Source organism: Lacerta agilis, chromosome 5, assembly GCF_009819535.1.
Source record: "Lacerta agilis isolate rLacAgi1 chromosome 5, rLacAgi1.pri, whole genome shotgun sequence".
Taxonomy (NCBI): domain Eukaryota; kingdom Metazoa; phylum Chordata; class Lepidosauria; order Squamata; family Lacertidae; genus Lacerta; species Lacerta agilis.
Window position 1 is genome coordinate 80898023 of NC_046316.1, and position 26997 is coordinate 80925019.

The window sequence follows — 26997 nt, forward strand, 5'->3', positions numbered from 1 at the left end:
ACACCCCAAATGCTGGGTTATAATTAAAGTCTCCACCACTGACTGACGTTGTAAGCGAATGCAGCAACCATCACCACTGACCTGTGTCAATCTATACGACATCCCCCCTCCCCGAGAAATGAATAATGCTATCAACCTTTGGCAGTGAAGTGGAAAGAATCAGAGAGCATCCTTAGGGTCAGGAAGAGAAAATGAGAGTAAGAGATCTGTCACTCAGTCCTGTGACAGAGATGTAGGAGGAGAAGTGGTGAACAGTGAGTTGACAAAGGCATTGGTGGGAGCAACAAAATCTGTGTTCCACCTAAGTCTCAAGAGGCAGTAATTCAAAGGCAAAATCCCAAAATCATATTTAAACCAACAAACAAACCAGCTTATTTCCATATGCTGTTTTTCCTTCCAACTTTTCCAACTCAAGAAGGAGATCAACCTAGATTCTGCCATATGTGCATCAAACACAGCTCCTGTCCTTGACATCTCCACTTAAGGATCTCAGATAGTTTTTTACTAGGCATTTGGTCACTTTTAAAAATGCTATAACCATATTTTTCCCTGAGATCAAGGAGCAAGCTTTCGTCTATGTTTGCATGCAATTTGACACCATTTTGAATCAAGGTGGTGGACAGAACCCTTTAAAACTGCAATAATTTTAACCACTTCAAAGCTGTACTGATTTTTTATTTTGTAGAATTCCTGAGCAACACCAGACAAGAGGTTGCTGGTTAATTATAAAATTAAGATTTCTGTTGTTTCTTCACCAGTTTAGTAATAGGTTGACACAGGGACTATGAGCTTGATGTATAACAAAAATGGATTACAATGAATAATGCAGTCATCAACTTTTCTTTATCTCATTAAGTATTTCTTATCTTTGGATTTAAGTTCAAACTAGATGTCTTTTTAGGCAGCTGGTTCAAAATCACGCTTAGGCTGTTCACTTCTCTTTGCTGACAAAAAGCAGCCATGCGTACTCCCCATCCTGGTAAAAAGGAGAAAGATTATTTCTTCCTGCATGCTGGTTTCCCAATTTTGAATCTTTTTTTAAAAAAAAATGAGGCAGCTGCCCTCTGCTTCCCTTCCTATGTTACATTGGCATAATGTTGTAGAATGTGTAATTAATTGGTTTCCATGTTTTGAAAACTGATTAGAAGCCATCTGGGCACTAAGTGCCATATAAATTCATAAATAGTAATAATACTAATATGACTAATTTTGGTTACTGAGAGATGGAAAACTGGTTGTCCTGAAGCAGTTTCCCTTAGACTTTATGGTCCTAAATTAATTTAACTTAAGGAGAAATTCTTTAAAGCTTTTAAACAAAACAAATATTGTTTACTATGTCCACTCATAAGGAAAAGAACCGTACTTTTCAAATTGTAACATACTGTATTGAGATAGGAAACCCAACAGAGGGATGTAGAAAAAGAAGGTTGTGTCAAGGACTGGCTCCTCAAAATCCTGGGCCCAGACTCTGGTGTTACAGCCAGGACTACTATTCAGGATCTAACACCAACCCTGCAAGGACGCCCCTAAGTTTCAAAAGGAAAAAAGAGCTAGAAACGGGTTTCTCTGCTCCCTGAGCCTCAGGTTTACACTTACACAATAGTAAGCAACCAAGAGGTTAGGAACTGGATTCAGTACCAAGGCTTTACCCAAATAAACAGACCCCAATTCTGTAGACTTATTAAGAAATAAATAAATAAAAAGAGGGGGAATTAAGAGCATAAAACAGAACCCAAAATACTCATTTAAAAGTACAAACAGATATTCCAATTATCAACATAGCTGGGAATTATAAATCAAATTAAAATTAGCAAAGCCACCTCATCCTGTACATACCATGGAGCTTTGAATCGATCATCTACAATCCGTAGTGCAAAAGCTGAGGTGTCCCAGGTGTCGCAAAGAGGCAGGGTGTGAAAGAAAAACAAGAGGCACAAAAAATGGGACAGCTTTTGGAGTAAAAAAGCATAGCCACTGGGATGAATCCCCTGAACCGGCCAGAAGGCATCTAGAAGCTTCTTAGTACAGTACCTTGAAGGGCCTACTTTTTCCACACTGCTGAAAGGGCTTCCCACTCCGTAGGCCTCACTCCCTCCTCCTCCGGCCTTGAGGCAAAGTCAGCCTAGATTGCCTCAGCCCAATGAGTTAATTTTAATTGCTGAGAAGCAGCTTCTTTCACAGAAGCCCAGCTTTTATCCAGAGTAGCCTAAGCGAAGGAGCCATCTTCTTGTCAGCACATGTGAAGGCCTGGGAGTCAGACTCAGATGCTAAACCTGAGGGATCCCAGCCTGCACAGGATTCCCCGCCTCCAGAACCAGCTGAGCCAGGGCCAGGGCTTGAGCCTGAAGGATCCCCACCTGTGCTGGATCCCCAGGTGCAGACATCAGCAGAGTCTGCTCTGGCTCCTGATGGGAGGGAGGACCCATTGCCTGCAGGTGCTCCACTCCCAGCCTCATCAGAGGAAGCTGATGCAGAGGCTCAGGACAGAGAGGCGAAGAGAGCTAAGTGCCTACAGGAGGAGTGCTCGCCTCCAGGCCCGGAGGAGAGGCGAGTCTCCGGAGGATCGGGGCCGCCCTAAGCATAGGGCCAGATAAAAGCCAGCCAGACCCAGCCCAAGTTGTGTGAGCAACTTAGTTGCAAGCGTATGCTCAACCTGCAACCTCGTGCCTGCACCTGCCTTGGACCTTGACCTGCTCCCTGCCTCGCTCCATGCCGGGCTGACCTCCTTTGGACCCCTAGACCCAGGACTGGACTTGGACCTCGCTTCACGGACAAACCCCTGGGGCCAGCACAGTACATGTATATCGAAGGCCTTTCTGCCCATCCCCTCCACCATCTGAGGAAAAGCCAGGACCTTCCCTGTAGTGGCACCCTAACCTTTGCAGCATGCCAGTGTGGTTTAAACGTGTCGGGCCAGGACAGGGGAAACCCAGGTTCAAATTCACGCATGGCCCCTTTGTCAAGCTATAATCTGTCCTTTAACTCGGAACATGCTTCTCACTTGCTTGGATGGTGGATACTGATGGGTGTGTGAATAAATTAATATTTGAAGATCCACCCACTTTTGCTTCTGGCCCTGCCCACCACTGGCATGTGGCCCCTGGAAGGTTTTCTAAAGAACTGAGCTTCAGACTGAAAACAAAAACAAGAACCAACCCTTGTCCACACGCCCCACACCACATTAAATAAATAAATACACGGACATTTACCTCTTTGTACGCAGTGAATATGCTCCATATGTAGTGTAATGGTTAGAGTGTTACATAAGGACCTGGGAGACCAGGGTTCAAATTCCTATTCAGCTATGAAGCTCTCTGGGGGACCTTCGGCTGGTCACTGTCTCTCAGCCTACCTTCCAGGGGTGTTGTGAGAATAAAATGAGGAGTGGGGATGAGAACAACATATGCTACCTCGAGCTCCTTGGAGGAAAGGCGGGATATAAATGTAATAAATACATTAAATAACTAATATTTAAGCCCTTGCTGCTAGATGGCACCAACAGGAAGCCCAAGGGTTTAGAATGTGGCAAAAAAGACACCACTTCCATCCCCTCCCCAGATCATTATTTAGAAAAGCAAAGGGAGCCCCCCCCACACACACACACACACAAAGAAAAGAAAAGCTTACCATCCCTGCTTTAGCTCATAATTTCACCACCACAGTGTTTGATAGGGTTGGCCGTTGCTGCTCAAAAGTGGCCAGGCCCGGAATTAGCAGGGGTTTGGCCGCTGCAGTTTGTGGTTGGCAAATCTCGGCAGGGAAACTTGCATAATGTCAGTTCCCATTATGCCTGGTTGGTTTTGATCAATGCTCCCTGTCCCTCATTCTTGGAAACAGAGCAATGTTCAAAATAAAAGCAAGCCAGTTATGGCTGAAGGTATCAGGTACAGCCAAGGAATGTGCCCTATCCTGCAGGAAAATGGTAATAGGGCATCCTAACACTTCACTGCGTGCAATTAGGTTAGCAAGTTGGGGAGGAGAAGAGACTTAAAAGGCAGGGAACAGAATGTGAGTGGAAGGGTATTAATTCAATAAAGATGAAGATTAATCTACAGGGAGGGCGGGGGGCGGAACCTCTGCAACACATCTAATAAAAATTGGCCTGGGCACCTGCAGTGCTTTTAAGGTGCTTTTTTAATGTAATCATTTTAAGTTTTAATTGTATTTTTTACCCAAGTGATTAACTTTCTTCTTTCCACTCGAAACCTCCTTGCAGTTCCACCTTGATGTGGTCACTTTCTATCATTTCCCTTTAATTGCGCTTTTTTGATGAATTAAGCCATCATTTTGGTGGTTCCAATCTCTTTGTAGCCAAAGGGACAGAAGAGGGGATGAAAAATTGGCTTGAAAGGTGGCTGGAAACTGCATTTCTCTTTGTGAAACACTTCTTGGGATTTCTGGGATCGCAGGAGCTGCCATGGAAGTCACACTAAGCACGTTCAATGCCAGAAAACATAGTGGATGCTTTGCAGATTTACTTTAGTAGTTGGCAAGAAGCCAGCAAGCTGCAGTGGTTAGAGTGGTGGACTACGGCCTGGGAGGCCAGGGTTAAGATCGCCCCACTTAGCCATGAAGCTCAGTCGGAATCTGTTAGCCTAACCTACCTCACAGGGTTGTTGTGAGGATGAAATGAGGAGGAGAACCATGTGAACCACCTTGAGCTCCTTGGAAGAAAAAGGTAGTATACAAATGTAATAAATAAATAGTAAAACTATAAACACAATTGCAATAAAATACCATAGTTGAAAACAATAGCCTAGTGTACAAGTCTAGCCAAGCCACCCCAAAATCTATGAAAACCTTTAATGGCTCACTTCTTTAAATACAGCAGAAAATCCCCACCAGTAGAAAATAATCCAAGGCCAGCCTACACACTAAAGAGAAAGCATCTCAGCTAATCACAGTCTGAAATAAATGTGTTTTCAGAGCCTGTTTGGAAGCCATAACTTAGAGGTCAGTAAGGGAGTTCTGCAAAATGAGGGGTCATATAACTGAAAAGGCCCAAGCTCTAGTAGTGTCTACAAGTCATAGCAAGCTGCACATGCACAAGACACTTACTGTTTTTGCTGCAACAGACTAAAAATTGCTACCTATCAGACTTCTAGAGCCCTCCAGATGATGTCAGACTCCAGTTCCCATCAGCTCCAGCCAGCATCAGGAATGATAGGGATTGCATTCCGAGGGCTTCAGGTGGGGAAAGCCTGGGCTTGATGGACCAGTGGTCTGACTCAGTGCGAGGATGCTTCATATACAGTATATTTATCTGTGTCCCTCCACTACTCCATTCCCTTCTGTTATCCTGTCCCATGGCCAAGTGCCCAAAAAAACTCTGGGGGGGGGAATCAAAACAGAATAAACTATTCAAATTAAATAAATGTATGTGATGATTATGCTTAATTTGAATAATTCATTCTGGTCACAGGATCTGTGTTTCTTTGATAAAGAATTTGGACTGTTGGCAGGCAGAGATTGCCCACAGCCCTGAAGTATGCTATATATTTATTTGCTTTACATTTTCCATCATCTTGTACCAAATATTTTTGTACTAAAACTGGAACATATGCCTATAAATTATTGCACTCTACGGATTAGGTTTATGGTTTATAAACAAAAAAGAATGTTCAGTGACTTTTTATTCTACTGTTTTATGTTTAATGCTCAGCACATTAGCAAAGTAATAATCAATAGTAGACAAAACGACCAGATATTCTAATGTTCCACACTCCTGTCAACTACTCTGCAATTAAAGTGGGAAAACTAAATATTTTGAAATGCTATGCATAATTGGAGACCCATTCACCCAAAGCAACCACTTTGCGAAGGTCTCTCCCTTTTGGTTTACAACCGATTACAATCAAAAATTGGCACTCGGCATCATACTGATATGCTGTTTTGTGGGATGCAAGATTATGTTATGAAGCTATAAAATGAAAGGTTGGTTTTATTCCCGTCATAAATATGATTTGTCATGGTTTTCCAGTCATTGAGAAGGTTTAGAATTTACGCTAAAGCTCTGGAAACCAGTTCAATGGAAAGAATATCCCCTTCCAAAAAAAAATTTGAATTAAATAGAGCCGTAATGGCTTTGGTTTATGTATGATATGAAGTGGAAGAATTGCCTTTTGGTTTTGGGTAGGGCAGAATTTGCAACTAGTTTATTATGGCAATCAAAGCTGCATCAGAGAAAGGAGTCCTTAAACCCTCTGTTGTCCTCACCAACAATGCAAAGTGACGGAGGGCAGGCTCCTTTGCTGCTATAAGCAAATTCAACTTGTGCTGGGCTGTGTTTTAATCAATTAGGCTGTGTACACATTACTGGCTTACAACACAGCTAGGTCATTCTTTTTCTGAATTTGGATCTCACTGGCATCCATGCATTTGGTGTAACTTTTGAGAGGAGGAGGAACCTATGCAGTTGTAGCTTGTATGCTTTTCTTTTAAGATGCTGCACTGAACACGCAGACAACAGTGGTAGAGAGGCCAGGAAAGTGGTCCCCCTTAAAGCATGCAGTAAACATGGGTGTGTGGGTAAACAGAGAAGAAGCAAACAAAGAAGAAGCAAAAGAGGGATGTAGAAGACAGAATAAATTAGGATGACAACAGACGCATATTGCAGAATCAGATCATCGCCAAATCCCATAATGAGTGTATATGTGACTTAAACCCTATATTGGGTAGTGGGGGGCGTTACTGAACATTTCCCCTTACAACAACAACAACAACAACAACAACAACAACAACAACAACAACAATTTATTCATATCCCGCCCATCTGGCTGGGTTTCCTGAGTCACTCTGGGCGGCTCCCAATAGAACATTAAAAACACGATAAAACATTGAACATTGAAAACTTCCCTAAACAGGGCTGCCTTCAAATGTCTTCTAAAAGTCAGATAGATGTTTATTTCCTTGACATCTGATGGAGGGTGCCACTACTGAGAAGGCCCTCTATCTGGTTTCCTGTAACCTCACTTCTCGCAGTGAGGGAGCTGCCAGAAGGCTCTCGGAGCTGGACCTGATCAATGCTGATCAATGGGGATGGAGACGCTCCTTCAGGTATACTGGGCTGAGGCCATTTAGGGCTTTAAAGGTGCTCGGAAACGTACTGGGAGCCAATGTAGGTCTTTCAGGAACGGTATTATATGGTCTCAGCAGCCACTCCCAGTCACCAGTCTAGCTGCCGCATTCTGGATCAGTTGTAGTTTCTGGGTCACCTTCAAACGTAGCCCCACGTAGAGTGCATTGCAGTAGTCCGTCCAAGCGGGAGATAACTAGAGCATGCACCACTCTGGCAAGAAAGTCTGCGGGCAGGTAGGGTCTCATTTGCGTACCAGATGGAGGTGGTAGACAGCTGCCCTGGAAACAGAATTGACTGGCACTTTCCTTTGACACCAACACTGCCTCTCTCCCCCTGTTTTTCTTTCAGTGGAACTCTGAGAACAGAAGTAGCCTCTACCGTGAGACATCAATGTGGCATAGTGGTTAGAGTGTTTGACTAGAACCTAGGAGACCATAGTGCAAATCCCCATTCAACCATGAAGCTCATGAGATTATCCTTGTCTCTCAGCCTAACCAATCTCACAGGGTTGCTGTGAGAATACAGTGAGGAGAAACATGTGCATTACTTGAACTCTTCTGATGAAATGTGGGATATAAGTATAATACATAAATAAAATTAAATGAAAATAGATGTAAGGAAGCAGCTCAAAAAGGGATCCTCAAAAACAGAGTCAGTGTGGTGTAGTGGTTAAGTGGTAGATTCGTAATCTGGGGAACTGGGTTCGCGTCTCTACTCCTCCACATGCAGCTGCTGGGTGACCTTGGGCTAGTCACACTTCTTTGAAGTCTCTCAGCCCCACTCACCTCACAGAGTGTTTGTTGTGGGGGAGGAAGGGAAAGGAGAATGTTAGCCGCTTTGAGACTCATTCGGGTAGTGAAAAGCGGGATATCAAATCCAAACTCTTCTTCTTCTTCTTCTTCTTCTTCACCACCACCACCATTACTGAGCACTGAATTGCCCAATCACTTGCTTTATAGCAGGCTTCCGCAACCTCGGCCCTCCAGATGTTTTGAGACTACAATTCCCATCATCCCTCTCCACTGGTCCTGCTAGCTAGGGATCATGGGAGTTGTGGGCCAAAAACATCTGGAGAGCTGAGGTTGAGGAAGCCTGCTTTATAGGGATTAATCAATATCACTGTTACATCTAGTTTTGTTTCGAACCCTTATCTTGTGACCACTGAATATATTATTCAGCAGCCCATCTAATTACTGAAATTTCACTGCCCATTGCCCATTATGCATCTCCAAACAGTCTTGCATTTTATGCACTTTTAAAAATGCATCACATTTCTCAGGAAACAGGATTCTTCAACCAACATCACAGCCTGCACTTACATAGAATCGCAGCATATCAAAAGTAACCTTTTTCACATCACAAATGTACTGACCAGAAGCACAATTAAGAGAAAGAACAGTTTGTTACTACAACTGAGTCCGACTTCCAACATGACCTCTCCCTGTCCCACCTCATAGTTGTTGCTCAGAGAGGAAATATATACAAAGCCTTTCCATGGTGTGCTTAGAAGTAGCAGTTCATAAACTTGTTGAATATAAAATACAATGAGCTGGACAGTTATTTTGTGGAGTTATTGTCATCACTATTATAATTACTGCAGTGACTCCTGTGTTTGAAGTCCTGGCCATTTTGCAAATTAGCACACATAGGATTGCACCATAGACAACTGATTACTTTGGTAATCTGCAAATAAATGAAGATTAAATTTAATACTTGACTAACTGAAGAAAACTGATTTGATTAGCCAGTTTTGTTTGTTTATAAAGGACATCAGCCATAGTTTTTAGAACATTATAATAGGAACACAATGCTGCAATGTTTTATGGTCATTCTGAAACCAAGATTTCAAGCCAATTTGCTCACAAAGTGGGGGGGGGGGTTAAGGAAGAAGGAAGAGCAGCATGTCTGTCTGCACTCGCTGTTGCTGCTGGAATCATTCCTGTTGTGATCCATAAAACACTCCCTCTCTTGAGTACTCAGGAGCAGGCTAAGCCAGGGCCTTGAGTATCTTGGATGATGTAGGAGCACAACTTCTACCCCATTGCTGATGATACCTTTCCTGCCACCACAAACATAATACACACTCACACACTGCTACTCAGGTGAAGTTTTAGAAGGAGGAATGCCTCTTTTAACAGTTACCTGCCATTTGTTTAGAAGGATGGCTGGTGTGATGCATCCATGCATGGCATCACAGCAGGCACAGTCTTTTCTCTCTGTTTTTTTTTTAAAGTGTTTTTCCCCTTCTCTCACACATGACAGAATGCCTCTTCTAATACTGTCATGCAGTGCCTGCCTGGCCCTAGCCATATGTTAGGGGGTACAATACTTGCCTTGCCTTGGGTGCTGGCAACCCACGTTACGACACTGCATACACCACACAAACATCTCTCCATCTTCCGTCCAGGCAAGCAAGCTTTCAAGGACCCATCCCAGCTGGAGGGGAGGGGTACACTTGCAGATAATCCAGAGCAGGGCCATTCAGGTGTGTGTAGTCTGGGAATGGGCATGACCCAGAAAGAGTCCCAAGGGCCATTTGGAGAGGTAGGTCTGAAGGGGCACATTTGGCCACCGGAACCTGTGATTCCCCCACCCCATTGCATTGCAGCCTAACTGTTCTGATCAAATAGTTTTGAGAGGGTGGTTTTAAGAAAAGAATTACGCTGACTCTGGTAACAACCTCAGCATTCCCAATTTGTATCAGCAACTCCTGAGCTTAAAACAACAAGGGTGAAACGGACACAAATCACCATTTATGGCAATAGGAATGAACACTGCCCACAGGGCCTGCCTCTTGTTTAGTTATCTGCAGGGTCATGCCAGAGAGATGGCAGGCACACAGGTCTCCTTTTCCAAGGGATTAATATTTAACTGACTTTCTGAACCTGTCTCTCATGTTAGCTCCGACTAGATATCGCAGCCCAGAGAGGGTATGCATCTGACAGCCGCCCATCCCTCTCTTCAGTTCCCACCCTATGCAGTTACAGGTTGGGTTTAAGTGTATATCGGCTGCGATTCTCTTTGTTTAGAAAGAGCCTGGAAGAAAAAACCAGGCAGCAAAGCCAGTGTAATAAGACTCCGTCACTTTTCTATTTTTTTTTTTTTTACAAAAGAGGTGAAATAATTTTAAAACACAGACAGACAATGAGTTTATTTATTTAGAAACTTGTTAAATAGAGTCTGGGAATTCAAATAGTCAGTGTGGACATAGTACAGAACTGGCGTGGAGCCAAATATTCAATTCCCAAGGGAGAACCTATGAGCAAGAACCTTCTCCTCTCCCACAAGTGGGGGAATATATTGCAGTTAGTTATATGCACAAGCAATATCTAAATCGGAGCCCAACCCTGTTGCTTCAGCCAGAGAACTTCAAATGCCTGTAAGAGTGTTTAGCTTTTTAGTGCTGGAACTAGAGCAATATGTCACACTTTTCAAAGGCCTGTGTAAACAGTTCTTTCCCTTTTGTAGAAACATTTCTTAAGTTTTCCGTACCCCTGTGTAAACAGCATCCATTTACAAGCCTGTCATGTTTCATCTGAAGATAGTGTGATGGGGAGAAACCATCCCTGACCCTGAGCCTTCTCCCCCCCCCCACCACCATATAGGTCATTCGTCCTTAAAACGAATGTAAAAGAACAAATTCACGTTAAGGAGGATGATTGACAGTAGGCAGCCAAGGCTGGAAAGGGAATCTTGGGAAAATAACATAGGAAGCTGGCTTGTACCAAGTATGAACATTGGTCCGTCCATTCAGCTCACTACTGTCTATGTTTACTGGCAGTGGCTCTCCAGGGATTCAGATGGGAGTCTTTGCCAGCCATACCTGAAGATGCCAGAGATTGAAACTGGGGGCTTTTGCAAGCAAATCACTGAGCTATAGCCCTTCCACACAAGGGAAGGTGTTGGCAAGGTAATTCGAGGTTTAACGTCTGGGGAAATTCACACAGAGAGAGAGAGGGGGGGAGAGATTAGTGTAGAATATATAGGGATATTAGTGTAGAATTAAAGGAGCTATGCCAACCTCAGTTTCTTCTAGGTACCTCTCGAAATATACACAAAACTTTTCCACATAGTAGTAGAAAGGTTTATTGCCAAGTGCCTTGCAAATAAATGCACAAAATTATTATTATTATTATTATTATTATTATTATTATTATTATTAACAAAGTTGGTGTTTTAATTAATTAATTAAACAAAATGTGTATACTGCTTAATTTTGACTAAAACCCCTAAATGGCTTACAGGTGCTCTCCCTTTTTCATTCAGATACAAAGTTTGCCATGAGAAAAAGAGAGGCAGCCAAGGTCAGGGATTGGGGTACCTGTAGCTTTCTGGATGCTGTTGGCTGTCATCTCCCATCACCCCCTGTCCAGTGGCCATTCTGGCTAAGAACTAATGGGAACTGGAACCTGATGGGCCAAAGATTCCCCACTCCTGGCTAGCAATGAAGGGGCAGTAAGAGAGAAAGAGAGAGAGAAAGAGAGACTATTCTGTTACATCTATCATTCTAGGTGTGCAGTACATTATGTATCTATGAAATATTCAACTTTATCTGCAAATAACGCTACACTGTATATGACTGTTACAATATGTCCATTTAAAAAGTACAATAGATTATACGAACAGGAAAAGTTACATGTAATATAATTACAAATGCATGCATGGATCAAGAAAATAATTTTCTTCGAGTTTCTATGTTTCACACACATACTTCAAAAACAAAGTGTGGTACTACTTGTACTCTTCAATATTATCTGACTTTCATGAGTCATTTATTCCAAATACCCATGTATGTGTGCAGACCCGTATTATTGTTTCTCAATAAAGTATATGTAATGCAGATGTGTATTTTACGACAGAATAGCTTGCCATGTATTGTATAGTACATTTGCTATATATAGCGTATATAGTTCTAATATATGTTATAGGATATAACATCTACTAGGAGGAAGGAAGTCCCAGGGGTGTTTAAAGGGTCAGTTTCCTTGGGAGAATAGAGCACTAGAGATTTGCGGTATTTTTGGCTGTGCCTATTTATTTACAAAGATGCAAGGCAGCAAACGCAAGGCAGGGCTAATGTTAAAACAACAATAACTTATCAAAAGTTATAGCATACCCCTAAGGCTCCTCAAGGTTGCTTCTTGCCAAGCAGCTCCAAAACTTTTTAAAATTTAATTCAACCTAGTTACTGTTTTCCTAGGATAAAAGTCTAGTCCTGTTTCAACTTGCACCCAGGCAAGTTGGTCTAATCCATGCCTGGCTTTGATGCCTGGCATTCATTATTAGTGGACAATGCTCGGTCTAAAAGCAGACTTTGAAGAGAAGGACAGCATGGTCCATAACAGCTTATACTAATGCACAACTGTGTTTCAGAGCACATGTGATTATTGTTCAGAAACAAATGTCCCTTGGCCAGCTCAGTAGTTCTACACTCTCATAAACAATGAAACAGGTCTGTGTTCTACCTATGCATGTCAAAGGCATATGCCTCTTTGCTTACAGTAAGCTTATTGCTTGGAGAAGAGCCATAGCTCAGTGTAGAGCACACACTTTGTATGCAAATGGCATCAGGTTCAATCCCTGGCATCTCCAAGTAGAACTGCAAATAACTCTTGTCTGAAATCCTAGAGAGCCACTGTAAGTCAGTGTAAATAAAATACATACTGTTGGTCAGAATGCTGAGCTGGAATTATCAGTAGCCTGTCCCAGTGTAAGGCAGCTTCTTATGTTTGTTATCATTACATACTTAAAAATGAGTCACAGCAAATACTCTTCCAACGCATTACTTTCTTTTGCAGTTTAATATTGAACGTATCCAACAGCAAGCCTTTGGATCTTACTGCAAATATTGATCCTCCCCTCCTGCAATCTCACTTTTACCTCAAATGCCATCCCTGAATTCACACAAGCTAATCTTGCTTGGGCCAGGTTACAACTTTAACAAACGCTGAACCATCTAAAAGACCAGGTTGAAATGCATGTATATCACATATCATGTTCATCAGAATGAATTTTAAAATGTTATACAAGTCAGCCCTTGTAGCAGACATGTGCTAACCTTTCTTCGCGACAAAAGAGGCTTCCCTGTTGCTCAGACTGACTGCTGTCTCACAAACATTACTATTTGAGTGGTTCTTCACATACCAAAAACAAATGCCAAATCCTGTTAGATCACAACTCTCTAGTCATCTCTGATTCCCAGTACCACCCAATCTAATCTAATCTCACAGCAAAGCGGAATAAATAAAGGGGACAGGCTGAGGATCAGTGGTAGAGCATCTGTTTTGCATGAGGAAAGTCCCAGGTTCAGTCCCTGGCATCTCTGGGTAGGGCTGAAAGAGATCCCTGCCTGAAACCCTGGAGAGCTGCTGCCAGTCAGTGTAGACAATACTGAGCTGGATAGACCGATGACCTGGATTCAGTATATGTCAACTTCCTATGTGTCTATGCGAATACTGTGTCCCTGGGCCCAGTGACATTGAGCAATGGATACAACCTATGTCCCATTGAACCCTCTTCAATGTTTATGATTCTGAATTGCAACAGATGTCATCTACTGTAATCCTAGGAATAAATCCCCATTTTACCATAAGCATGAGCATTCATACTCTGCTCCCCAGGTTGTTCTCATGGCCCCTTCACTGACTATATTTCTCTATCCACTTTTCCTTGCAGCCTCCTAAACTATATAGTGCACCTGCCCATGTGAATATTCCAGTGCATTCCAGATTTAGGAAAAGGCTAGTCCATACTCACTTCTGGTCTGTAGGGAGAGCATCATGTACATCAACCTGAATAGCTCAGTTGGTTACAGTGTTTGGCTGATAATGCCAAGGTTGCAGGTTTGATCCACGTAAGGGACAGCTGCATATTCCTGCATTGGACTGGTCTAGATGATGCTCAGGGTCCCTTCCAACTCTACAATTCTCTGATTCCATGATTCTAACCACAGCTTTATATAATATGCCCTTGCTAAGCCATATATACAGTGGGTTACAGTGTGGGATTGAAAGCCAAATCCCCTATTTGCCAATGTATGCTCATCCACATGCTCAATGTAGCAGCTATACATATTAAAAAATACTTATTAACTGCCTATCATCAAAACATGCCAGAGCAGCATGCAAAAGTGTGCATAAAACTTATTTGCAACATAAAAAATTTAAATCAGCATGTAATGAAATACAGCAAAGCAGGGGGTAAGTACAAACCTGGAAAACTACAAAAAACAGAAGAGAGCAAAATTCCAACAATTATTTTAAAATGCCTGGGCAGATAGGAAGGTGCTTAAAAACTTGCAATGTCAGCACCAGACTTGCCTCCTTGGGAAGGACATTCCAAAGTCAGGCCACCACTTCTGAAAAGGCCCTCTCCCTTTTGGAAGGACTGTAGCTGAATGGAAGGACAGATGTGTTGCATGTAGGAAGTCCCAGGTTCAATGCCCTGGGATTTCTAGGTAGGGCTGGGGAAATCCTGATGAGCCACTGCTGGTCAGAGTAGATGGATGAATGATCTGACTCAGTATAAGGCAGCTTTTTTATATTCCTAATAATATTGTCCCTCTACTAGAGGAGGGAAAGCAGAGCAGAACTTCTGAAGAAGGTCTCCAGTGTGCTTGGGAATTCAGACCAAGCAAAGTTTCTCCCCATGGCTGTCTTGAACCAAATGAGCAATAAAAATAGCCCTGGCAATATCAGAATCTGTTTTCAGGTGCTGTCCCTACACAGATCCTGCAAACTCCCCGCCCTCACCTTCCAGCATGGCCCTTACAGTATCTCTAATTTCTATTAGTTAAAGAGTCTTGGTGTTCCTTATTGTTAGTTCCTTCCATTGATGGTATTATGCCTTCTCTTGTTTGTAGGGCTTCTCTGCTACCCCTTATTTTAAGGCCCTGGGCTGGAGAGGTTATTAAACTTGTTCCTTAGTTCTCCAAAGACTTTACGTAAGGGATCCATGCATGCAGTAGTTGTATGTGTGGGATTAAAAGCAGAATGATCTTGCATGTGCAAGTCCGCTGGCTCAATTCATAGTCACTCATAGTCAGCCCCACAACCACCAGCATAATTTATCTGCAATTAATTCAAGATCACTTAACGAAGATGAATTATTTCCTAACAGGCTCAATATTCTGCCATATACAAATAGGAGCAGCTGGAAAAGGTGGATTCTGCACACACTCACACACTCATTCAGTACATTCTTATATGGTTACTATGGCTACTGGGGAAATGCAATTGGGGGAAAGTAGTTATTCTGGGTTACGGTAATTAAAGTGGAATACAAAAATAGGATTTTACAATGTTTTTGCCATTTTAAAAATTGGGAATAAAAGGTAAATGTTCCTGAAGGCAACTGGTTGGCATGAAGAGATCTTAAATATGTTCCGCTGTTGCACCTGCGATTTGTGTAGTTTCACCTCCATCTACCTCTCTTCTGCTCTTCCTTTGAGTTATACATTGCACTAGTAGCTCTATACACAGAGAAACAAGCAAACAATAAACCAACACAGATACAGGTCTGTGCCTCAAGGATCATACAGTGTGAATGACCAGAAAGCAGCAATAGGGAACCTTTTCTCAACCCTGAAGGCCAGGGACAGAAGTAAAAGCTGGCAGAACAAGGAATGCAAATGTTACCTTTGTGTAGTAGGTTGATTTCTACACACATTCCTCTTTATTCAGGCAAGCAAGAGCCATTATCAGAGTTCATGGACACCTCCCAGCCAGGCAGACCCATGTATGAAGGGTGCAGAGCACAGCCAATGAGGGGTGTGGCTGGCGGAGAGAGTCCCAAGGGCCACAGAGGAGGCCCTGAAGGACCACATTTGCCCCTGCCGCCCTGTGCCTAGGGGTTGCCCACCACACCGCCATAGAGGAAGAGGAAAGAAAAGGGGAGGCAAGGAATCCCAAGTGGGCCAGTGTCCCTAAGCTGATGGGGAAGAATTCCTAGGAAAGGTGGGGTTTGAGGATAGCTTTGACGGAATAGACAGCCCAGCATGCGATCTGGGCATAAGGAGGAGGGAGAATAAGCAGGTCCAAGAGACTCTGCGGCGCAAGAAGCAGATTCAACAAGCCTTCAACAGCAAGCATATGCTGGCCTGGGGGCATATCTTTTGGGCATTAAAAGATTGGGCTTCCAAGCAGTCTCAACTGGGCTAAGGGGGCGGGGGAGGGCGGAGGCGGGTTGTTAAACTAAGTTCTCGCCCAGTGTGCAAACTAGCGATGATGCGCGCTGCGGGCGCGAGGTCTTCACGCTAGACGCCTATTGACTGAACGCCTTGGCATATTGCTAAGCGAAGTGATGTTGACACGGAGGGATGCGCCGCTGACTAGGGACCAAGTTCTCCATCAGCGTGGGAGCCGGCGGTGGCGAAAACACGGGACGCACCCCTCCCTGCCTCTGTCTCCCTCCGCCTCACCAACACCACCCGCTTCCAGACAGAAAGAGACTACGTAGTAAACCTCCGTCCCCACTTCCGAGCGGCGAAAACCAACAGCAACGCCGGATTGTGTTGTTGCTGCTGCTCGATTTTGTTTGCTTGTTTGTACGAAAGGAGGCTATCTGCACACAAGGTGGCCAATGCACAAATAAAAAAAATAAAGCTTGAGAGGAAAGCAATGGCAAATAAACAAGCCTTTCCTTAAAAAGCACATCGCGTGTTTGGGTCTCATCAGATAGCCCAATATGAGGAGTCCTAACAAAGCGAGGAAATAAAGTCCGGTTCGTCTGCTTTGCTTTTCACTCAAGCGAAGTGTGTTCTTTCTTCTTCTTCACCCTTTCCACTAAAAACAAAACAACAAAAAAAAAAACCCTCACAGGCAGAGGACAAACTCACAAGCGTCGGAGGGGTGGGGGGGACGGGGACGGACGGACTTGTTGAAACTTGGTAAAGTGTTAGTTTACTCTCTCAAAGGGTTGGAGAGACCTGGATCCATCGTGGCTTCCTCCAATTGCTTGTTTTTTTTGGGTGGTGTGTTTTGTGTGTGTGTGTGTGTGTTGTTGTTGTTGTTGTTGTTGTTTTTTGACTGCTGATAAAGTGTAAAAGTACAAGTAATTCCTTTTATAAGGCACGTGTGTTCGCCTAATCTGATCACCTTCTGCTTCTTTACGGGGCTATTGGGTGTCTCTAACCACTACCAGCGGGGCTTGCGCTGGCCGCCTAGTTCGCTTGCCCGGAGTGGGATTTTGTTCTGCAGAAAGTCGCGCTCTCGTCCGTAGGGGATTTTAGGCCCGGGCGGGTGGGGAGAAGAAGTGGGGGAGAGCCCTGACCCTCCCTGAGCATCCCCCAGAGCCCGAGGAAGAGCATCGATTCCAGCTGGTTCTCACGTGCAAGCAGAGGCGCCAGAATAGCCCGCGGGGAGAGCACGATCCAGTCCAAGTGAGACGCGTTCAAAGTCCCACTGATTTATTTATTTATTTAATGGGGGAAGAGATCTGAACACGTGCTGAAGTCTGCAGTCGAATTCAAGACGTCCTACTCTTTGCTTCGCTAGTAAGTGCGTTGTGTGGATTGGCACCTTGCAATCAGAGTGAATTACGCGTACACATAAAAAGTACGCCCCACTCTTGTTTGCTTGCCCCCGGGTAAAGTGTAGGCCTGCGACCCCCAAAAGCGCTTCTCTTTGCTCGGATCGTGACCGCGTAACGGTAAATGTCACACACAGGCTGCACATTCTCTGGAACTGTTACAGTCTCAGAGTGGCTAGCATGTTGCGAGTTCATTTTTCAGCGACTTAAAATTATGGTTTTCCAAATAATGCGGCCGTTTCCGACTTGCCCCATCATCCACAAGCTTTGTTGCTTTTCTGTTGCTTTTATTTTTTTATTTTTTTAATTAAAAGCAGCGAATATATTTAATATGATAAAGGTTAAAATCAGGCCACATAACCTTAAACTTGCGTTGCTTTCTAAGAACAAACCATTTATCACCTAAAGTGTCTCGCTTTGCTTAAGGAACAGGCCGGACTTTACTGAATTTGGGCGTAGACAGCTCGGTTTACTTAGAAATAAGTTTCACGGGTTTCAATTGAACTTGCTTCCAGGTAAAGCGTGCGTATCTTCCAACCTAAGAATCACATTTACAGTACAGCTTGATCGTGATTTATCCTGCCCCCAAGCAACCTCATATGACTTCGTAAATGAATAGTAAGTTTATTTGATGGGGGGGGTGTAGGGAGGTGCGCAAACGGGGAAAAAGGGAGAAAGCTGAACACATTTTTAATAAATAAAAATCAACGATTTAATTCTACAGGCGCCAGCGAAATTGACGTGGTGATCGAAGGCGAAAAGAAACAGGGTTTGTAAACATGAGAAAGCGGTTTCTGCTGCACTTATTCTCTGCGTTTGCAACCTATGGGTTGCAGAAGGCGGACGACGCAGCTTCCTAAGTGTGCATCTGTACTGCCTTGTACATCTCAAAGCATGTCAGAAAGTTTTGGCGAATGCTCTGCGCCGTATGTAAAGGCAGCAACAGACTATCTCACTGCTGCGGTGAACATCAGCCACGGACCGCGCCAGAAATAAGATCCCTGCTGCGTTTGCTACTGGACTTAACTCGGTGCCTTTAGATAAGGGAATCTTTACGCATCTGCTGCGATCGGCGCATCTGCAACTTTCCTTTTTTTATTAAATGAATAACGGATCTGTTTTCAAATTGTGTCGACTGGATACATCTGCTTTTGGGGGAACAAAAACCAGCTAATCAAACGCAGGCGAGGTGGAGGAAGAGCGGGGGGTGGTGGTCTGTTTCACAGAAAATTAGACAGTAATCCAATGAGATCTTGTGCTTTCCTCTTTCCTCCCTCCCCCTCCCCGCGAGCGATTTTCTCCCCAAACAAGCAAATAATCGGCCTTTTAAAAATGTCACACAACTTCTGCAACGTTTTGCCTGCCGTTCTCGCTACCACCTTCCTCTCCTCCCCCCATCCCCCTCAGTTGGGAAACAAACACAAAAATAGCATGAAATAAATAAAGAGGACTTGTCCAGGGGCTAGGTAAATGGGATGGGGGGACGGGACGCAAAAGAGATCAGCTCCCTTGAAGAAGAAAAAAACCGAAGCAAGGCTGCATTTGTTGCACTGCGCGTTGCAGTCAATAAAAGGATTCTTCCCCAACAGCGTAAAAGAGGTAAACTTGAAATAACTGCGCGGTTTGCATTCGCACAAAGCCCGATGGTGCTTTGAACGTTTGCTACTAGGAAGTGAATCCCAATTCCCAACATGTTCAAGTGCGTCTCAAGCCCAGGCTAAAGTACAGGATTGCAGTCCTGAGCACATTTTCTATGTAAGTTTCCATAGTGGTGGAGTCAATGGGAATTTCAGTAAGTTGTATGTATGGCCGGCTGTGCGATGAGGAAGGGGGGGGGGGGGAGGAGAGATGGAGAATCGCACACAATGTTTGATCGGCTCGTAAGGATAGACGGAGACTCCGGCTCCAAGATTGCCAGCCGCCACTGCAGTCTGTAGGAAACTGTAAGAGGAGGACGCGTGAAACTGACAAAATCATCGTGGGTCTCCAAAGATGCCAAAGCAAAAAAAGGAAAAGTGCGGCCCAATCGCTTCCACCTCACCGAGCTCGCACTTCAAAACATGCCTTGTAACTGCATCAAGTTAAAACTGAAACTGACCAGCCCTAGCTGCTTTTTGAGTGGATATTATTATTATTAGTTTTTTAAATATGTGAAATAAACAGACAGGAAAATAAGGAGATCCAGCTGGGAGCTGTCGCTGAGAATCTCAGGCAGGCCAGTTTGGCCACCTCAATCGAGGACTACCAAGCGGAAAGAGCCGAAACTCACAAGCGAAGGAAAACTTTGTAAGTCTCCCTTCCACGACGGAACATATTCCTTTTATTATTGCTGCTGTTATTATTTTACGCTTTCAACAAGGAAAAGGAGACTGTTACTGGTAGGGAAGCCGAGATCGCTCGTTCCTGCTTTGTTATGTAACTCATACACTCGCTCCCACTTAAAAAATACAAATAATAGCACCAGAAATAGAAAAGGAGGACTCGTCGTGTTTAAGGCATCTCTTGGCAACCTTTCCCGGAACAGTATTCCAGCCTGTACACGTGTATGCTGCGGGTTGTTCCTTTTGCACGTGCCACAGGAGCGGGAGACGCGTGTGCACGGGTCGGGGGAGGCAGTTGCACACGTGCGCGCGTCAAAGAAGCAGCGCTTACACGTGCAGAGCGCGAGTTTGTTTGGCTACTTTGCGTGTGTGTGTGTGGGGGGGGTCTTTCCGCGCTGACCAGAGCTATTCGAGCCAAGGAGGTTCTCCCAAAAGCCCGGAACGGCTGGTGTTTGAGGGGGGGGGGGCTCAGCTTGAAATGGACAACCCCCAACTCGCCCCGAGGAGGAAAAACAAAAAATCCCCATCAACTTGCCAGGAGTCCCCTGCTGCTGCGTTAAGTGCATGCATGCTTTCGCCCCCTGTGTCCTCTCCTCTGCACCCAACCCACCCAACCTGTCCCAGCAAAGCCATCGCTCCAACTCCTGGGCTGCAGGTTGCCACCACCGTCTCCTCCTTCTCCTGCTTTTGCGGCCTCCCCTCCTTCCCTTCCCTTCCCCACGCGCTTGTTTTTAAAGTTTATTTCACAGAGCCGGCAGCGCCCACTAGGGGCGCTCCGCGTCCTTGCAGCCTCGCTCTCTTGCTCCCTCCCCTCCCTCACTCGCCGGAGCGAGCGAGCGAGCAACTTGCGGCGCTCTTCTTCGGCGCGGCTGAACTTTTCTTCAACTCTTTCGCCGCCTCGGCTGAAGTTCACCAGCGATCCTTCCCCGCCCCCCTCCCTCTCCCTCTCCCTCTCTCTCGCCGCCACCCCGGAAGACAAACACACAAACAGCGCCGGGCACAGCCAAGCCAAGCCAAGCCAGGGAGCCGAGCCGGGACCTCTCCCCCCTCCCGCTCCCGGCGTCTGAGGCGAGGAAGTGGGGAGAAAAGAGAGAGAGAAACCCAACGCGCCGCCGCCGCACACCATCTCTCTCTCTCTCCCCAGCAAACCAGCCGCGAGGTGGATGGATGTTGGGGAGCGGAGGCTCTCGGGGGCCAGTTCTGGGCCGGGGGCGGGCCGGATCTATGGGGCCAGTGGGTGACCCCCACCATCCCCGCTCCTCCACCCAGAGCGAAGCCCTCTCCATCCCACCCCACGGACCCACATCTTTCCCGGATGCCTAGCAGGGCAGAGAAGGGAGCGCGGAGGGCGCGGGGGGGGGGCGGGGGCGCGCAACAGAAAGAGCGATTGCACCTACTTGCGGCCAGTTTCCTCGCTCTGCCTTTGGATCGCATTGCTGCCAAATCCCGCGGACGTTGCTTGGATGGTTGCTTGGGGTGGGATATCTGGGGTCGGGGTGGGGGGTGGGGATGGAAATCAATGGAGGGGCTTTTCCCCCTCTCTCTTTCTCTCCCTCTCTCTGTTTTGTTTTTTCTTCCTGCTTCCCCCACTCTTTTCTTTCTCTCTTTCTCACTCACTCTGTTTCTCTCTCTCTCTCCCAACCCCAAAGCTTGCTATCTTCTCCAGCATTGTCAGTTTGGACACCTTCGCACATGCGCATGGGCGGCTTCTCCCTCTCGCTCTCCTCTCGCTCGCCCTCCCCGCGCAACTCCCCCCCCCTCAACATCTCCCGGGCGTCGCCAAAAAAAAAAAAGTTTGGAGCGATCTTTCACTTTTGGATTTAGGGATCTTGGGCAGAAGATCGCAGGAAAGAGACTAAGGCGCGGGGGTGGTGGAGATCTCTCTTTTGCTCGCTTGGGAAAATCTAAGCTAGGGGGAGAAAACCAATTGACATAAGCGCCCATGCAGACTTTTAAGAGAGGGAGGGAGATGCCGGGTGCTGAGCTGATACGACCTGCGATTTATTAATTGTGGACGGCGATTCTTCTTCGTGCACCCTTGGCCGGTGCACTCCCCCCACCCCCCAGACACACACACTTTTCTCACCAGGACAACAATTATTTCGCAGGGCGACCCTAGGAATAAGTAAAGCGGCGCTTATGTGCAGTGGACCAACGACCCGGCTTCTCCTGGATATACAGTATCCACCCACCCAAAGAGACAGAGTGATTTCGGGGAGGGGGGGCTCTCCGATGTTGAGGCTCGCAGCCTGTATCTTTCAGACGTACACGGGAACTGCCCGAGTTTCCTCGAGGGATTCTGAGAGAGTCTCTCCTCCCCGCACCACTCGCGCCCCGCCGCCATCCCGGAGAGGCAGCGAGAGGGGAGCCCAGTTTTGTTTAACCGCAAACCCGCTTCCTTCTGACACCTATATATCTAAGCGGAGAGGGAGGAGAATAAATATTTATGATTCTCGGTCATCCCTATAGGCCTGGCGGTGCAAGCTCCCGGGCTCTTAGGTACTGTACTGACACTTTCCTGTTAGTGTTTGCAGAAGGCACCGTGAGGCGCGCTAAGTGGTCGTACCGTGACTCCAGAGGAGACCCATTGACTCCAATTGGTTCCCCCTCCCGTCCTTTAGCCGAGTACAAACGAAGGGGGTTGTGTGGGGAAGAGTTGATCGGCAGGACTAGCCCTTCCAAGCACATTTCTGGGTCTGATCCTCCGCTCCCCTTACTCTAGAGTAGCCCCTCCCTTATCTCATCTCGGTGGCACTTGCGGTGGTTTCCGCGACCTTGCTTCTCTCGGGTTGCAATGCCGTCCGTCGCATCCCACCCCTCGGGACCCTTAGGTCCCGATCCTAATCTCGTTTACTTGAAAGTAAGCCCCCTTTTGCTTCAGTCGGACTCCTAGTGGAACGCCGCCTCCGTTTGGAAGTCAATTCGGGTCGAACTAAGCCAGGAGTAGCCTGATCCTAAGCATATTTACTCAGAAATGCCGTGAGGTTTACTCCCAAGTAAGCGTGCATAGGGACTATAGGAGAAGTCAGCCTTGTTCAGGGCCGAAAGGTTCGTTCAGTCCCCCGATGAATATACAATCAATAGATGCATTAATATTAAAGCTTACTAGGAGGAAAGTCCCATTGAATTCAGTGGTCTTACTTCCGAGTAAACGTGCTTAGGCTTGGGCGGCGCGGCTGCAGTCCCAAGCACCCTTATACCTCCAAGAAAACGTGCAGGATCGCGCAGCAATGCAATTCTGCAATATAAACTACACACCCAGGATGTTTTTTTGTTGTTTTTTTAATCACCTGTATATACTTCAAATGTAATAGGTGTAGGATCGGGGCAATGGATGCAGATTGGAACGGGGCGTATTTGCACAACACTCCTAACTCTTGTTTTGTCACAGGGATCCTATCATATCTTTAATCTTCCCCTGGATACATATTTAACTAGATGGGGATCATGAAATCAGATTCCTTTCATTCGCTTTAATGACAAAGGGTGGTTGAAGCGGGGAGCGGCGGCGGCAGGGGCGGGGTGCACATCTATCGAAAACATGCTTGAGATAAATTGGCTCCTGTTTGGGGAATGAATCAAGCCAAGCTACATAATGATTTTTGCAAAAAAAAACAAAACAAAAAAATGGCTCCAGAACAACCTCCTTGCACTAAACAGTTTTGTTCAATACCTTCTCGGCGCTATTTATGTTCCCATTAATATTTGTAGCAAAATCCTTCCAGACGCCATAAAACAAAATTACGGTCTCTCAGCCCCGATGCTGAGCCAGTTCTGCGCGAGTAAATTGTTCCGGATTTTGGGATGCACCTTCTCTTCTGGATTCCCCGTCTCTCCACCCGCCTGGGGGTGGCCACTGCCTGAACCCTAGGACAGAAGAGGCACCCGATCCTAAACACAATGATTGCAAGCCAATTGCTGGAATTTGCTTCAGAATTGATGGTCATAGTCCAGCGCCGGAGTCAGTCGCTTTCAAGCCCCGCTCCATTTCCATAGGATTTAGAGCCGCGTCGATTTAACGCAGATTGGATCATTTGTGGCCAGCTTTAGCATCCTCTGCATTCTTGACTTGGAGACAATTGGGACTTGCCTCGGAGTAAGCATACTTTGAGTCAGGTGCATTGGCAGCAAATCTAAGCACTTGCATGGGCCTAGGTTTCATTGAAATCAGTGGAATTGATTTCTGGGCAATTTTCATCGGATCTAGCTGTAAAAGTGGGAGAGACCTGGGGTAGGGGGTTTTCACTTGTAGCAGCGACCAGCTCGGCAAAAGCGCAAGATCAAAAGCGGAGGGCGCTTGCTAGGGAAAGGACAAGTTTTCTCCATTCTTTCCTGAACGACCTTTGTCGTTTGCTAGCATGGAGACGGCCGAGCGCGCTTCCTAACCCTCAAAGAGGCAGTGGAATATGGGAATGGTGCTAAAAATACATTACTAAAATCCCTGCGAGGTGTTTTGTTTTTTAATTGAGAACAGGTGGTCTTGCGGGGGGAAAACGAGGAGTTCTTTAAAAAACAAAAGTAATAACCCCCTTCTCATAAAAGAGGGAAAAATGCATTGGAATTGAAGCCTATTTGTGTACATTAAAAAAAAAACTAAAGGGAGAAAATTAAATGGATTGGCAACTCCCTCTAAAGCGTATTCATTTGAAGTGAAACAAATCCGTCGAGAATAACTCGACCAACGGGGGTTGGGGAGAGGTTGAACTAAGTAAAACCTACATATACAGGGGCAGTCTACCTCCGAATAGCAACAACGGGAGGGCTACTGCCTTCAAGCAGGTGAGAGGTGAGTTTCTCAGCGGCATATGGCCTGACTGCTTTTGAAAAGAGGGTGCTGGGCGTGATCCGTGGAAATACGTTAAGGACCAGCGTGGGAAAGACGCAAAAAGCATTTGAAAAGGGATCCCCTACAAAGGGAGTTATTGGGGGAGGGGGGAAGCTGCTCTAGGTAGACCGAACGTCCCTTTGGTGGGACGTCCGCCCAAGTTCTAGCCTTAGCCTACCTGCGAGGAAAATATTTCCGTTTGGAAAGGCTGGACTTCGTGTCATAATTAACTTTACAATGTAAGTTTTTGTTTTGATGTCAAATACTACCCGCCCTAACTCCCAAAATAGAGTTTATTTATTTATTTATTTATTGGTTGTTGTTTTTTAAGAGCTAGATGAGACAGAAATATAAACACCGATTCAGTCTAGGGTAAAAAGAGAGGGATGAAAAGGAGAGGGCATGGTCTCCATCTCTGAAGAAATGGGTGGCGACTAAGGTGAGGAGGAGCAAGGAAACAGTTAACTGTGCCCCTCCCTGGCACATCAAAATGCACCTTCTGCTTATCTCTTCCCCCCCCCCCTTTCTCTTTCTTTTCTTTCTTTATTTCAAGGGATGCCATTGCCACCTTACAGATTCTGCGAGCGGGGCTCGCGTGCCTTTTAACAGCCTAGGGCAGGATGAAGAGAGATTCAAACAGGTGAGATGTTTCTCTCCATTTCTGCCCTACCAGGATTCCTGGAGCTGCTTCACCTGTTGAATGTGCAGCTCTTAAAGGCACAGGAGGCCAGCCGAAGAGGAGGAGGAGGAGGGGAGGCGGCGAGGATGACTGTCTTTCTTCTGCCTCAGCCGCCACCTGTTGGCTTCCCCCGTCGCCTGTGTAAACGGAGGCAGACTTCCAGGATTATCACCTTGAAAGCCTCCTCTCGCAGCGCCTCTTCCGTTCGCCTCCCTTTCTCTCTCTCGCTCTCTGCAGGCCCGGACAGACTTTTTTGCTGGAGTCTGCTGCGTGGCCGAGGGGGGGGGGATCCGTCACTGAAAGCCCCTCTCTCCTTGCTCTCCTGCGTGCTTCAGCTGCCCAAGCCCATGTTGTCCACCCGGAGGTCTCCTTTGTGGAGAGCGCTTGCCCGGAACGAACCTTATAGACTTCCAGCCTGCGGCGTCCCCTGTTGCCAAGCGCTGCGCAATAACGCAGTCTGGCTTAAGCACCCAGCAAAAGGGGTGGCGGCTGGCGGGCGCGCGCCAGCGGAACGTGGGAGCCAGAGGCAGTCGGGCATAGTGGGCAGCGTCTTGGGTCTTGACCTAGGAAAGTCGCTGCTTACCAGGGCCGTCGTAAGCATATCGGGAGCCGCGGTGCAAAGATCCCTCCGGCGCCCCGTTTCCCAGAGTTTTCGACCTTTTGGCTGCGGGGTGGCATGACGCGGGACCAGGACTCCTGTGATGCAGGGGGCAATAACCAGAGGCATAGTAAGGTCAGGTCACGGGAGGCGGGGTGTGGGAGAGATCCGGGTTCAAAGCCCCGTTCAAGCACGACGCTCACTTGGGCCAGTCGCTCCCGCGGCGCTCAACAAGACCTACCTCGCAGGGTTGTTGCGAGGATCAAAATGGGGAGGGGGGAAAGGCGGGGTGGGTGGGCTCTCTGCCTTAAGCTTCTTGGAATCCAAGGCTCGGATGAAAGGAGGGGCGTAGATTCAATAATATATAATTTATGCAGAGAGTCTGACACCTTATTGGGTGCCCTTGGCAAACGGGCATTGCCATTATTTTGACCACGATAGCAAAAGGCTGCAATCTAAGTGCACTGACAGTCGGATCCTCACCCAGAGGTAAGTCCCGTTCAGTTCAGTGGGCTTACTCGCAAGTAAATGTGCAGGATGGTGGGCAAACCCTGTCCTAGGCACCCTTCCTTACTTGGGAGTTAGACCGACTGAACTCGAGGGGGCATATTTCTGAGTAATCGTGCACAGGATCTGGCTTTTAGAACCCAATCTTAATCATGTTTTACTCAAGCTCAGTGGGATTTGGTATCAGGCAAATTTTCTTACAAATTTAGCTTTCCTTTGTAGTATATGTCACTGAGACCAGTGGGACTTACATTCTAGTAAACGTGAAATAAATAAAAAATCCTTCCAGTATTCTTCTGACTATGGCAGACCAACACGGCTACCTACGTATCTAGTAAACGTGGTTTGCCCTGGTGTGAGGTTGGACTCTGCAGAAATGATTGCGGATATACTTGGGAGTTGTTGTTGTTTTTTAAATAAATATCAGCATGTATTTTTGGCTGTGTCCTTAACTATATAGCA

The 26997-nt window shown here is 46.1% G+C and overlaps 1 protein-coding gene across 1 annotated transcript in view; it reads right to left on the reverse strand.

The window, feature by feature from the left end:
• Window positions 1–21610, reverse strand: part of LOC117047449 (histone-lysine N-methyltransferase MECOM-like) — a 217963-nt gene extending 196353 nt beyond the window's left edge. The window contains exon 1 of the mRNA XM_033150616.1: window positions 21544–21610. Coding sequence (XP_033006507.1) covers window positions 21544–21595 — 52 coding nt within the window. The 5' untranslated portion in view covers window positions 21596–21610. The remainder of the gene's footprint in view (window positions 1–21543) is intronic.
• Window positions 21611–26997: the final 5387 nt, after the last annotated feature.